The sequence below is a fragment of the Asparagus officinalis genome, chromosome 4, assembly GCF_001876935.1.
Source record: "Asparagus officinalis chromosome 4, Aspof.V1, whole genome shotgun sequence".
NCBI classification, from domain to species: domain Eukaryota; kingdom Viridiplantae; phylum Streptophyta; class Magnoliopsida; order Asparagales; family Asparagaceae; genus Asparagus; species Asparagus officinalis.
Window position 1 is genome coordinate 8,040,070 of NC_033797.1, and position 15,041 is coordinate 8,055,110.

The following is a 15,041-nucleotide window of genomic DNA, read 5'->3' on the forward strand; positions in this document are numbered from 1 at the left end:
ATCATCAGAAAGTTGATCTCACCTCAGTAAAATTCATTAGAAACTAATGTAATTCCTAAATCTGTACTTTCCAATATGTATCAACATTAAATGAGGGATGAGAAACCTTTTGCAGGAAAATGGTGAATAAACACAACAATGGCAGCCTCATGACCCAGTTATCTCATCAATCATCATTTACTGGCACCAGAAGGATAAATTTGCACCCAGTATTCTAATTTTAATACTAGACCTTGGTCCTCCCCCTCAATAAATTTTACGTAATGTGTATTATGCTCTAAATTTTGCAGCGGCTGGTAGCGCTTTTGAAGAAGAAATGGAGATGGAGAGCAATCTGGAATAGAGGATAGAGTGGACAAATGGAAAGCAAGAGAAGAAAAAAAATGACTGATCAACAAAGACAATGAAGAATGATGATCAGTAATATCTATGAAAAAACAAATAAACACATGTTTAATCCATTTATGAATAAACACATGTTTAATCCATGTATGAATAAACACACATGACATACAAATGACATCTATAAACCAGGCAGTGACAAAATTTTACCTTTGAATTATTTTCGCAGCATGGCCGAGGCACACAGCCCCTAGGACGACAGGTGCCAATCACCTCAAGCAAGATCAATCCATACCGCATCATTATAGTCCTCCGGCTTGTCATCCTCATCTTCATTTTTTGGTTTTTATCATGCCTCCAGCAAAATATGTCTATCCCCTTTGGTTCACCTTAGTTATATGTTGGATCTTGTTCACTGGTTCACCCAAAATGGTTTCCCATCACTCGTGAAGCCCATCTGAATAACCTCTCTGCAAGGTTTGAACGTGACGATCAGGCAAACAAGCTTTCACCAGTTGATGTGTTTGTTGGTACAGTTGATCCTCTGTAGGAGTCTGATATCATCAGTGCCAACACTGTCCTCTCTATACTTTCTGTGGACTACATTGTGGACAAGGTTAGCTGCTATGTATCAGATGATGGTGCATCAATGCTTCTGTTGATACATAATCAGAGACAGAAGAGTTTACAAGGAGGTCTATGCCCTTCTGCAAGAAGTAGAAGCTGGTTCTCGAAACTTCAGAGCCTTACTCTACCCGTATCTCACTCATTTTCCTCAGAAACATACTCCATCTCCTGTTTCTGTTTCATTCTAATCCATAAACTATTCCTACATACTTGGAAACGAAATCATTTTGGTAGAAGAGATAAAAACTTACTACTAAAATGGATAATGGCTTCTGAAACACCCAATAATTCTGTATGTATACTTGGGGAGGGCTGGTGAACTTGATGTCGAAGGCGAAGAACTGCCTAGGTTGGTGTGTCTCTCTCGTGAGAAGATACCCAAACACCACATGAAGCCAGGGCCGTGAATGCATCGGTAAGCCATTTACTGTATGAAGTTTATTTATTTAAGTTAAGCTAAGTGGTACAAATGCTGCACACTTTTTTTTTTGGGATCTATAAGTGCAGGGTCTAGCATCCACAGTGTTTATCAATGCACCCTTCATGTTGAATCTTGGAAGAAGCTTCGCATGTGCCTCCAGATTAACCTGATCTTGGAAAAGAAGGTCTACTATGTCCAATTCCCACAGAGATTCGATGGCATTGACTGCCATGATCGATATGCCAATTGTAATGTGGTCTTCTTTTGATGTAAGCTAACAGAGTAATAAAACTCAAAAACTCAAACTTGTAAACTAGCCGTCTAGCCATTATGTAACTTAGATGAAATTAATACTACAATTTCGAACTCTTCTATGCATAGTTATAGGTGAAAAATCCATGTGATTTATGTGCTTGGATCAACATGAAAGATCTAGATGGGATCCAATGGTCGGTGTATGTTTGAACTGGATGTGCGTTCAACTGCTAGGCTCTCTACGGTTATGACCCCCTAAGATCAAAAGCACCCAAACATGACATGAGACTTCTGTCTGTCTTGGTGCTGCTGCTGTTGAGGTGGCTCGAGGAAACCCAAGGCAAAGAAGGAAGATGGAGAACAAAGATTGAAAGGATTTTTCAGAGAAGAAGAAAAAAGATATAATGCATTGCATTGAAATTAAGATAACAAAGATAAACAAATTTTTGTTGATAATTTATTGCAGAATAAGGTAAATTAGTGAAAGATATTAAGCTGCATTGCAACTGTAAGTAAAAGCAAATAGGACTTGCATAAGCAGCAAACTGAATGCAAAATAAGATGTGTATTGCAGATATTTAAAATAAAAAGATTTGCACCATCGACAACATATGACCATCATAAACTGCACCGTCATAACATCCATAAAAGCATTCACCCATTGCATCTTATAATCTAATTGGTAGTATCATTGTAATACTTGACAATTGATTTGCACATAAATTATTTCACTATGGCAAACCTGTACTATAGAAGATAAAAGAACACATACTAATCTGAGGCTCTAATTTACAGTGCTTTGAGTTAAAAATGTACGCGTAACAGCTAATCTATTTCCCTATGAAAGTAAATACGAGCACGCTTTAAAAATGTCACCTTGGGCATTGCAGTTTAGTATGTATGGTGTTCTATCCAATGGCATCGGAAGGAAATGTATTTCGATAATTATCAAATCAAAACCACAAGACCTTACAATCTATGATGTTGAGAAGAAAAAAAGAGATATAAGATGGGTTTTTACCTGGAGTTTGATGGATCTTCTCCTTCTCTCCACTTTTCCTCTATCTCCAACTCTCCCTGTTATCTATTAAGCCAGGACGAAAGAAAGAAAGAGCGGGTTCTGATCCCGGGACCTCCGTCATAACCATTCAAGGAAAGAATACAAGAAACAAGCGTTAGCGTGTCACATCTGTGTTCCTTACAAGGATCAAAGCGACTTAAACATTTGGCAAACAGCGTACGTTCGGTCTAGAGTGTAAATTGTTCTTGAAAGTCCTCTACAAAACCACACTGGAGAGTGGAGGACTGGAGTGGAGATCAATACCATAGCACCCAACTATGGAACTATTTTAAACTTTTCATGATAAAAATCAATTGAGTTACTTAAGGCTCTTCAAAGCTCTTAAAAACTACAGGTTTCTCGGATTACCTGAAGCTCAAATTGTAAACAAGAATGAGATCTAGCAAATTCCGGTAACCATACCTTCAAATAAAACCACAAAAGCACGGAGTCAGACTAACAAAATAGTTCGGAAACAAATTTCCTTTTAGCAAAAGATGGGAAAAAAACTCACCAAATCTGTAACGAGCAGATTACACGTCACCAACATCAACAGGACAAATTCTTCATGTACCTAACGAAAGGTCAATAGAGCAATATCCATGAGGAAACTTCAAGGTAATGTAGAACCCAACTGTGCCAAAAAGAATAATGATGTGTTAGGAGCTTAACTTAAAGAGACGGAGAGAACTGAACAAACAACTATGTAGCACGAGGAATGCTGGTGACAATCTATACTGCGGTACGTGTTGTTAAACATGCATATCTTGTATACTTTTAGAATTCACCATTTATCACGTCCGTGATCATGTAGAAAATGCACCAAGCATTTTATGGTACAACAAATTCAAAGAAATCACCAGTCACTGTTTTAAACTCTTCAGGTCGTCTTCAAGTCGACACCATTGCTCGCGTCACTGTCCAGACAACACCATCGTCATCATCGCCGCTCAGTTCATCATCGTCGTCGCTCAGTTCGTCGCACCGTTTGCGCCCTCTCGTCGCTGCTCTCGTCATCGTCGGATCTAGCACCCTCTCGATGACCTTCGTCCGCGTTGTCGTCAAAGCTCTTTTCGTCGCCGACCGCCATCGTCCTCCGTCATCATCGAACGACGATCGCCTCCTCTTCCCTTCGAATCGAGGTCACACTGAAAGAGGCCCTTCAGATCTGTTTATTTTGATCAGACCCGACCATACTTCATGTGGGTCTGATTTGCTTTGGCTCACACGCGAACCGGGTTTAAGTGGACCTGATTTCCTGCTTAGATCCAACCTGCAGGCCGTTAATGCTTCACATTTGATTCATAGTTGGTTCCGTCCGACGATGGTATTGTTTTCTTTCGACTAGATATTTTTGCTGTTAATTTCAATTTATTAGTTAATTACACGAGTAACACATCTCTAAATTATTATCATATATTCATTGCTTAGTTCATACTCGTGAGTCGAGAGTAACTGAACATGTGACTGTTGTAATTCTGATATTGATTTTAGAACTTTGTGAAATGATAATGAATACTGCGATTAAATTATTTGAGATTGGATTTGATCATGATTATCCTAACAAATCTTGTTAAAATCCATCTGTCACATTAATTGTTTGAAATTAATTTCCTACCGAAGATCATGAATTTTGGCGAGACGGTGCCTTGTTTGATTTAGATTGCTGATTCCGATAGGCCCATTGCCCCGTTTCGCATCACTTTGGGAGTCGGTTTTATGAATCCCTAAGTGTCTATTCATCAATGCATTACAACTACTCAATTACCAAAACCGAGTAAAACCCTCCATGCAGAATAAAAATGTAGATGATTTATATGTAATCTCATATGGCACTTTGAGAGCTCATCTCCCGGTTAAATAATAACAGAATCCAGAGCATTAGTAAGAAAGAATGAAGGCTGTTTTAATCTAATTATAGAATATAAGATACCAATTAAGAAATCTGCAGAAACTTCTCAGCAAAGTAATTTCTCTGCCAAACAAAATAACGAGAAAAGGAAATATAGATCAGATCAGAACAATTACAAGGTATTTAGAAAGAAAAACAAGCACAAAAAATGGAATTAGTCTTTTAGGTACTGTTTGGCAAAGGGTTTAATACTCCTATTTAGAAGGATTAAGAGTTAACCCTTCTAATTATAAAGAAAATAGTCAAAATTATTGTTATTCCTAAACACTAAAACTGATTACAATGACTAAAATAAAACTTATTTAACGGGTTAATAATTTAGTCCTTCAGATTATCGAATGTGCTAAGTACATTAATCCATCTTTTTAACCCCTCTTCCTTGACCCTTTGCCAAACAGGGCCTTATGTAATTCGACCAAGCCGAGGACAATACGGCATCATCTCCCCATTTGATATGCACCCTTCCATCATCATCATCATCATCATCATCATCATCATCTCACTTATAAATGGCGTAGTGATCTCCCAAAAAAACACTCTAAAAGTTTGGAAAAATACAAAAAAACACCCTAAAATAATCAGACTTTTACAGAATCATGCCTAGAAATATCAAAACTTTGAAACAGTACAAAATCTATAAGTTTTAAATATCACCATGGAAAAATTGAAATTTGCAAAATGACATCTAAAAGTTTCAAATTTGCAAAATATGCCCTCTAAAAGTCAAATTTTATAACAACATGCCCTAGAAATATCAAAACTTACAAATAGTACAATGTCTATAACTTATAACAACGTATAGCAAAAAACACCATGAAAATTTTAAAATTACAAGATACACCCTCAAACAATTAAATTTTACAGAAACACACCCACTTAAATATCAAATTTTACCAACTAAACAAAATTTATAACTTATGAACGGCAAAGAAAAATTTTTGAAATTTAACAGAACACTCTGTGAAAGTTTCAAAATTGTAAATACACCCTCGAATCAAATTTACAAAAACACACAACAAAATATCAAACCTTTAAAATAAAGCAAACTCTATAACTTATAAACAACAACGTGAAATTTTTGAAATTCGTAGAAAACACCCTTGAAGCTGAAAAATCACTGGATGCAGTACAAGGAAGCAACCAAATTTCAAGACACTTTGTATGCGCGCTATGGTCAGCAGTTCTATCGAGAGTGCAACATCTCGGGCACTGTAGACTTTATCTTCGGTGATGCCTCCGACGTCTTCCAAAACTGCATGATCTACATCAAATTGCCAATGCAAAAGCAATACAATATCATCACAGCCCACGGTCGTGACAAAGAAAACGAGGCTACAGGCTTTTCGATGCAAAACTTTTCCATCTTGTCGTGGCACGACCTTGTTGCCAGCAACGGGTCAGTCAAGACGTACTTGGGTCGACCGTGGAGGAATTACTCAACCACGGTGTACATTAGGTCGTATATGGACAGGATCGTCGATCCAAGCGGATGGAGGAAGTGGTCAAATGACGACAATCCGGCATTGTACAAGGTGCACTATGACGAGTACGCAAATTATGGGCTGGGAAATGGGACGCAACAAACAAGGATAAATTGGCCAAGATTCCACTGGATGCAGTACAAGGAAGCAACCAAATTTCGAGTTTCTCAGTTTATAAATAGCAGTCATATAGGATTCTTGTGGAAGGCAGCCACTGACTCCCATTTATAAACTGAGAAACTCGAAATTTAGTTGCTTCCTTGTATTGCATCCAGTAGAATCTCGGCCAATTTATCCTTGTTTGTTGCTTCCCATTTCCCGACCCATAATTTGCGTACTCGCCATAGTGCACCTTGTACAATGCCGGATTGTCGTCATTTGACCACTTCATCTGCTTGGATCGACGATCCTGTCCATATACGACCTAATGTACATCGTGGTTTAGTAATTCCTCCACGGCCGACCCAAGTACGTCTTGACTGACCCGTTGCTGGCAGCAAGTTCGTGCCATGGCAGGATGGAACAGTTTTGCATCGAAAAGCATGTAGCCTCGCTTTCACTTTCACGGCCTTGGGCTGTGATGGTATTGTATTGCTCTTGCATTAGCAATTTGGCGTAGATCATGAAGTTTTGGAAGACGGCGGAGGCATCACCGAAGATAAAGCTTATAGTGCCCGAGATGTTGCACTCTCGATAGAATTGCTGACCATAGCGCGCGCACAAAGTGTCTTGATATCCGTCAATGGCACAACGGTAGAATGCGACGAAACCAACGTCGACGCGCAGCGCCACCGCCTGGCCCTTGGATGCACCAGCTGTGTTCTTGAAACAGATGTCTGGGGCTATAAAGCCTCGGCCCGAGATGGCTGAAATTAATGGAAGTATGGTTAGACAACTAATTGACCTAATCATGAAACTGAGTACACCACTACTGCTAACTAATGTATCATAAAACATCTTTCAGTGTAGAGAAGAGATGCATGATTAGTAATGACTGAAACACACACCATAAACATTACTACCTTATTAATTATGCATAAAGTTTTTAGCCAGTAACATCGACTTAGAAGCCAAAAGTTTTTGTCAAGCATAGATGGGATTCTTTCTACTAATTTGCAATATATGTTAAAGTTTAAAGTGAAGCGACTCTGACATACCATACAAAAGATATCCAAAGGTGATGTATAAGTGTGATTAGTGATGATGAAATTTTATCAAGGAAACCATATTGAAACAACTACCAACTTTTTTAACTAAGCATAAGATTTTGAAGCCAAAATTGTCTAGTTAGTAGTCAAAATCTTTGCACAACACAAGATAAGATTCACTTAACATTAATTCACAGTTAAATTAAAGTCTTTCAGAGTATGAGAAATAGTTACTCATTATCATTCACATTATAGACATTTTCAACGTATAAGTAGATTCAACCATGAATAAGTGCTGCACTAACAGAAAACTAAACTAAACATGATCAAAATGAGTTCATATTATAGACATGTTCAACTAATGTACTTCAGCCCCATTCAAAATCAAGCTCGCGGGAATTAAAAATTCAACCTTTACAATTCACCCACGCGAAAAATCATAACTTTAAGAAGTTAAGACACAAAAACTACACACCCAAATCGAAATCCAAACCAAACTCGTTAGTGAGCATAATGTTCAGATATAATATGCAATTCTGAGCTCCATACAGAACAAAAATAGGACATGAGAATTTCGAAAACTTACACCATTTTGAAGAAATCGTGAATGTCAACCCTCTCAATTTGTTCGAAGCAATGACTTGGGGGCTAAGGCTACGGCGAAGAGGAACTTGAGAAAAAGGCCAGGTGAAGAGGTCGAGGCGGGCAGCGACTACTCGCCGGCGGCTGCGTAGTGGGAACGGGCGGCGAGGCGTGGAGCGGCTAGTTGGGGCGGAGGAGAGGAGGATGGGGGAGGGTCTGGCCAGATCTGACGGCTAAGTGGGCTGATCCGCGGGCGCTGGAGGCTGAGGGCAGGCGATCGGGGCTGAGGCGCGGCTGAGATCGAGGACGAGGCTCGAGGCTGGACTCAAGGAGAGGGCAGGTAGTTTTGTTGTGTGTGGGTAGGGGTGGGGGTGGGGGGGTTAGTTTGTGAACGAGGGCAACGTAGGGAATATTGTGGGGGTAGTTTTTTGAGCTGAGATTTATTCGAGTTATGGGACACATGGTTCAATATCGGTGCCCTCCGTAGGGAAATATTGTGTACCTACCATATTCCATGGTTAATATACGGATCTAAAGGCTGAACTCCTTAGGCTGGCATCTTAAGGATGTGGCGACAAGGTCGTTGGTTTTAAAAAACCCCTAAATACATTCTGGGCGTCTGTTCAAAACACTCATCATTTTCTCATCTCCCCCGCTCAGATCTTGCCAGGCTCCCTCCCCTTCCTCCTCCACTGGCGCGCGAGAATGCGCGCGCCGCGAGCTCGGCCGCCAGAGCTGCAGCTCGCCGTTGCTCGTCGCCCATCGCCCTTGAACATCCCTAAACTGACTTTGGCATCGATCTCGCCGCCCTCCTCCTCATCCAAGCAGCCCGAATCGCCAACTCACGGAGCTCACCGCCCTCTCACATCCCCTGCGACCAATCGCCGTCTACCCTTCCTGCCCCCGCCTCAGGGCCTCGCCCTCGCCATCAGTTGTGTGCTTTCCATTTGTTCTTGGCCCTTATATTCAATTATGGATTTCTAGTCTTGGATTCAGCTTGTGTGCTTTCTGTCTACTTGTTCAGTTCTGGTGGCTTGCTAATTGTTGCTTGCTTCGGTTTTCAGTCCTATGGCTTCCTAGTTGATGCTTCAGCTTGTTTCAGTTGTTTCACACTCGATGTGATTATCAGTTGTGTGCCTTGCTAATTGATGCTGTTTTGGTTTCAAGTCGCTATGCTTTCCAGTTGTTGCTTCAGCCTTGGTTCAGTTGTGTGGCTTTGGCATGTGATTTAGCAGTTGATGTGTGCTTGCTAAGTGTTGCTTTGTCCTTGGTTTCAGTCCTATGGCTTTCCAGTTGATTCTTCAGCGCTTGGTTTCAAGGTTGTTTCCCCTCATGTAAATTTCATTTTGGTGCTTGCTAATTGATGCATGTCCTTTGTTTTCAGTCCTATGCTTTCCCTAGTTTGTTGCTTCAGCCATTGGTTTCAGTTGTGTGTTTGCATAGGTGATTTCAGTTGTGTGCTTGCTTAAGTGTTGCTTGTCGCTTTGGTTTCAGTCCTATGCTTTCCCAGTTGTTGCTTAGGCCTTAGGTTTCAGTTGTGTGCTTGCATGTATTTCAGTTATGTGCCATTTTGTGGTTTCAAGTGTTGTTGGTGTAGCAGTCTGATTATCTGCAAGTATTGCCATGTGATTCAGTTGTGTTGTGTTTGGTCAAGGCAGTCTGAATTCTGCAGGGCAAAATGTTGCAGTTGTGTTTGCTTGGGAAATTGATTGAAATGGTTGTATGTGAATTGGGAATTTGCAAGCCAATGTTCAGGCATGCTAGGTTTCAGCCTTGGCTCTCGCCTTGATTTCAGCTATATTTTCTAAGTGTTTTGAGGTAGCAGTTTGAGTGCTTACCTATTCATTTGCTCAGCATAAATGTTTTTTTTTTTTGTTGCCTATTGGCTAGGTTTCCAATTGTTTGCGTTGGCATTTGGTTGAATTAATGTTGGGCTTCGCGCCCAAGTTTCATATGTGTGGTGCTGCATGTGGTACCAGTTTTGTTTCGCAACTTGTTTGAAATTTCCAGCATACGTTTCGTTTGCTTAAAGTGTGTTGGGTGGCATACTTGGTTTCCAGGATGGCGTTTGCCAGCTGATATCTGTAGTATTGGGCCATTGACTTCCAGTGTCTGTGCTTACTTGTCTTAATTTCAGCAATATTTTGGTTGTGTGGCGGCCAATGAATCAGTTGTGAATGTGTTGGTCAGCTAGTGACAGTTTTGGCAAGCTTTATACTAATGCGTTTTACAATCGCCCATCAGCAGGATTATATGACAGTTCTTTGTTTGTGTCTTGTTTGAGAACTTTGTGAATGTGTTTTATTCGCCCATCAGCAGTTGTGTGGCTTGCCAAGTGTGTTTCCAGGCCAACATGTTGGTATTGGCCTTGCGTTCAAGCCTTGGTTTTGGTTTGCCTTTGTGCTGACTATATTTTGTGGCATTACAATGCTGTTGTTTGTAGGAAAAATTTGGCAGTAAAAAGAAATAAAGGAAAATTTTGATTTGTATTCTCTTTATATCTCAGTTACAATCTGGATTTCCTGATTACAAGAGTAGAAGAGAATGTGCTAGATTCTCCCCTTTGTTTAATTCTGGGTTTTCTTCACGGTGCGCGATGAGATGCCTCTCTCGAATAGGCTCGGCGTCGAGTTTGGCTTCTCGTTTACGATGCCGACGTCTTGATTCACTGGGAACGTGGAATCTCCTCCATCACGATTTGACGTTGTGGAGAACTCTGAACGAGTTTAAAACTCTAATGAAGAGTTGATTTGAACCTGAAAGTCTTGGTTATGAAGCCAAGGATGAGAAGATCTTGTTGCCGATCTCCAAAAGCTCCAAACGCGATCCAACCCTCGATCTGATTATAAAAAATTCGATCTTAACTCTGTTGATTTTGTTGGTATTTTAGGGGATTAAGGGTGTATAGCCACCTCCTTTTTATTTCGCTCCATAAGTGGGGCTAATTCTATGTAACCGCCCTTAAATACTCGCTGAGTGAGTTGTGATGCGCCTCAGATTGTGAGAAAGCGGTTTTGAAATCGTTCCAACTCGTGTTTGACAGCGAGTCAAACGCAGATCCTGCATTTCTGGCATGATTCTGTGTCCAAACACAGGTGCTCCTGAAAGCTTGAAGCGCAGTGATTGAAGCTGGCGTTTGCAGAGCGGATGAAAGCTGCGTTTGCAGGCGAGTATAGAGCTGCGTTGGGGCAGGGCCGATATTTGGCTGGCGTTGTGCAGCGATTGTTGAGCTGCGTCGGAGGCAGCGATATTGGAGCTGTGTTGTGCAGGGCGAATGTTGAGCTGCGTGCGGCATCGATGTTGGATCGCTGCGTCGGGCTAGGATGTGAGGCTGCGTCGGGCAGCGGAATAGAGCTGCGTCCAGTGGCGATTTAAGCCTGGCGGCGTTTTTTTTGCAAACTTTTTGAGTTCATTTGAAGCTGCGTTCGTGCATGAACACGGCGCATCTTGATGGTGGTGCGCGGAGGAGGAGCTTCCACGTCTTGATTTGAAGAGACCAGTCGATTTGTGTCTCTTCTGTCAGAAGACGTTGCAAAGTCGTCTCGTTTTGTAATCTTGCTTTAGTGCTTTTGATATGTGAGGAAGTCGTCAGTTGTAACTCTGCGATGTTGATGTGTGAAGTGGTGTTGATTAGAGCTTCCATCAGTTGTCGTGAAGGTCGTCAGATTGTAACCTTTTAGGGGGCGATCTACGTGAAAGTCTTCAAATTGTGACGCTTCTGAAAAGTCGTCAGATGTAATTTCGGCAAAACATCCGGTGTTGATGGGATCAGCTATCTTTGTTGATTTAAGACAGGGCTACAGAAAACCGCCCCCCAAAGTTTTTGAAAGTTGCGCGTTGACTGGGACGAATTTTTCCGGGAATACTTTGGATCTCAACTCTGATCTTGGAAGGCTGTTGATTCCTTGTGGTAAAGGATTTGTTTCTGCACTTGCTTTCGATAGGCATCTCTGGTTGAAAGGATGTTTCCAGCGTAGGACCTGTGTGAAGGTGTGGCGCATATATCTTGCTTCTGCGAATGTGGGGGTGAACCTGCATTTTGAACTGAGATGCGGGTCTCAGCCCTTGCATGTTGAATTTGTGGAACACGGGTGACCCTGAGTTGGTTTTTGGCATCGCGGTCTGACACTCAAGCGTTTTGACGGTTAAAGACATGGAAGTGGCTTCCGTGTATCTTTTGACTAAGTCTTTGAGACTTGTCTTGGCTATCTGTTTTAAGTCTCGGCTCACATCCATTAAGCTGATGACGCTGCAAACGTGCATAGGATTTTTGGCAACCTCAGGCCATCACGGATTGTGATAAGCTTTACGCGGACTACGCGTTTGAGTCGGGCTAAGCATGTGGTGATTGTCTAAGTCCGTTCCACATGTAACGTGTGTAAGAGAAATGAAGCCTCTTTTTGATTAGACTTGATGGCTATGATTTTGAATACATATTACTTTGTTATTGATTTCTTCTGTGTTCTTGACAACACTGAAAGAAAGTTTGGAAGCGCCAAGAGTGTAATATTAACTTGGCCATGAATTTCACTTCAGACGGTGAAATTCAGAAAATTTTCTTTATTATCAGCTAGGTAATTCTAGAAAATAATCTAATCCGCTGGGATTTTATAATGAAACTTTCTATTCATTGTTGAAAATCCTGGATTAACAGTTCATTGGGGTTTGACTGTTAGAGGTTGTATGTAACACAGTATTTTTATGGACCTATCGCTGGTGTTTCATATTAACGTGACAAGAAAGTGTTACGATCGGAGCAACTTTGAGGACCTATCGCTCTATTGACGAGAGTCGATAAGTTGATTTTGTCAGAGGTGTTTGATATTAACGTGACAAGAGAATGTTGCGATCGGAGCAACTTTGAGGACTTATCGCTCTATTGGGGAGAGTCGATAAGTTAATTGTCAGAGGTTTGGTGTTAACATGACGGGAATTTGTTGCGATCGGTGCAACTTTGTGGACTTATCATCCTATTGACGAGGATTGATAAGTGGGTTTTGTCAGCGGTTTAGTGTTAACGTGACAGGATTTGTGTTGCGATGGGAGCAACTTTGTGGACTTATCATCCTATTAAAGAGGATTGATAAGTTGATTGTTAGAGGTGTGATATTAACATGACAGGATTTATGTTGTGATTGGAGCAACTTTGTGGACTTATCATCCTATTGATGAGGATTGATAAGTGGGTTTTGTCAGAGGTTTAGTGTTAACGTGACAGGATTTGTGTTGCGATGGGAGCAACTTTGTGGACTTATCATCCTATTAAAGAGGATTGATAAGTGGGTTTGTCAGAGGTATGATGTTAACATGACGGGAATTTGTTACGATCGGAGCAACTTTGTGGACTTATCATCCTATTGATGAGGATTGATAAGTAAGTGGATTTTATCAGAGGTTTAGTGTTAACGTGACAGGATTTGTGTTGCGATTGGAGCAACTTTGTGGACTTATCATCCTATTGACGAGGATTGATAAGTGGATTTTATCAGAGGTTTAGTGTTAACGTGACAGGATTTGTGTTGCGATTGGAGCAACTTTGTGGACTTATCATCCTATTGACGAGGATTGATAAGTGGGTTTTGTCAGTTAACGTGACAAGATTTGTGTTGCGATTGGAGCAACTTTGTGGACTTATCATCCTATTGATGAGGATTGATAAGTGGGTTTTGTCAGAGGTTTAGTGTTAACGTGACAGTATTTGTGTACTTGTGATTTGAACAAGATTTTGGGGACTAGCGTCTCGCTGGGGAGAATTGCTACGTGAGTTTATTATCAGAAGCGATGAATTTTGATACTAAGATTTTGAAGACTTAGTGTCTTGCTGGGGAAGATTGCGATTTGAGCAATTTTGAGGACCTATCATCCTATTGAAGAGGATTGATAGGTTGATTGTGGTTAACGTGATAGTTTTGGTAGACCCGCCATCCTACTTGAAGGGGATTGGTGGGGGAATTTGGAGGAAAAGGACTATCAGAGGTGACGGTTAACGTGATAGTTTTGGTGGACCCGCCATCCTACTTGAAGAGGATTGGTGGGGGAATTTGGAGGAAAAGGACTATCAGAGGTGATCATTAACGTGATAGTTTTGGTGGACCCACCATCCTACTTGAAGAGGATTTGTGGAGGAATTTGGAGAAACTAGACTATCAGAGGTAACTGTTAACGTGATAGTTTTGATGGACCCGCCATCCTACTAAGAGGATTGGCAGATTGATAGACTATCAGAGGTAACTGTTAACGTGATAGTTTTGATGGCCCCGCCATCCTATTGAGGAGGATTGGTGGGGGAATTTGGAGGAAAAGGACTATCAGATGTGACGGTTAACGTGATAGTTTTGGTAGACCCGCCATCCTACTTGAAGAGGATTGGTGGGGGAATTTGGAGGAAAAGGACTATCAGAGGTGACGGTTAACGTGATAGTTTTGATAGACCCGCCATCCTATTAAAGCGGATTAGCAGATTGATGGACTATCAGAGGTAACTGTTAACGTGATAGATTTATGGACCTGTCATCCTATTGAAGTGGATTGGCAGATTGATGGACTATCAGAGGGAACTGTTAACGGGATAGATTTATGGACCACCTGCCATCCTACTGAAGAGGATTAGCTTCAATAGTCGTGGTATCTTCTTCTGACTGAGAAGATTGGGCTTGGTCTGATTGCTCAGGTGAAGGTTGAGCTTGGTCCGGTTGCTCAGGTTGATCATGCCTACTTTGTTCTTCAGCTTTGATTCTGGCAATAATCTTTTGAGCCTGTTCGCCTTGAGAGATTAGTTGTCTCCAGGAACGGCATTCTGCAACTCCGATTCGGGCTAGGAGGTTGGTCTGCAAGTTGTGTCGACAGGTCTCTACTAAGGTAGACTGTGTCATACCTGTCGAACACCGGAGAGCCATGGTTCGGAACCTCTTGACGAAGGAGAAGGGTATGGATGGAGACTTTTGTATCCTCTTCAAAGAATCTTGACAGGAAGAGTCTCTCTAGATCCGCCCACTTTTGGATACATCGAGCAGGCAGTTTCCTGAACCATTCAAAGGCAACTCCTTTGAGGGTGCCAATGAACAATCGAGCAAGTATGGCGTCGTTTGATATCGCATTCCCAGTCTGTGACTTGAAGTGATAGATATGTTGGTTCGGTGATCCTGTGCCGTCAAAAGTTTGTAGCGTCGGGACTTCAAATTTCAGAGGATAAGGGGCTGCATCCCATTCGGCC

General features: G+C 41.4%; 1 protein-coding gene and 1 pseudogene across 1 annotated transcript; both read left to right on the forward strand.

Annotated features, from left to right (window-relative positions):
* Positions 551-1,252, forward strand: LOC109838143 (annotated as a pseudogene).
* Positions 5,465-6,412, forward strand: LOC109836522 (probable pectinesterase/pectinesterase inhibitor 12). Its single transcript, XM_020404433.1, has one exon. The coding sequence runs from the start codon at positions 5,739-5,741 to the stop codon at positions 6,327-6,329; it is 591 nt and encodes a 196-aa protein (XP_020260022.1). The 5' UTR covers positions 5,465-5,738; the 3' UTR covers positions 6,330-6,412.

Coding starts and splice junctions, on each gene's coding strand:
- LOC109836522 (XM_020404433.1), top strand. CDS start 5,739: ATGCAGTACAAGGAAGCAACCAAATTTCAAGACACTTTGTATGCGCGC.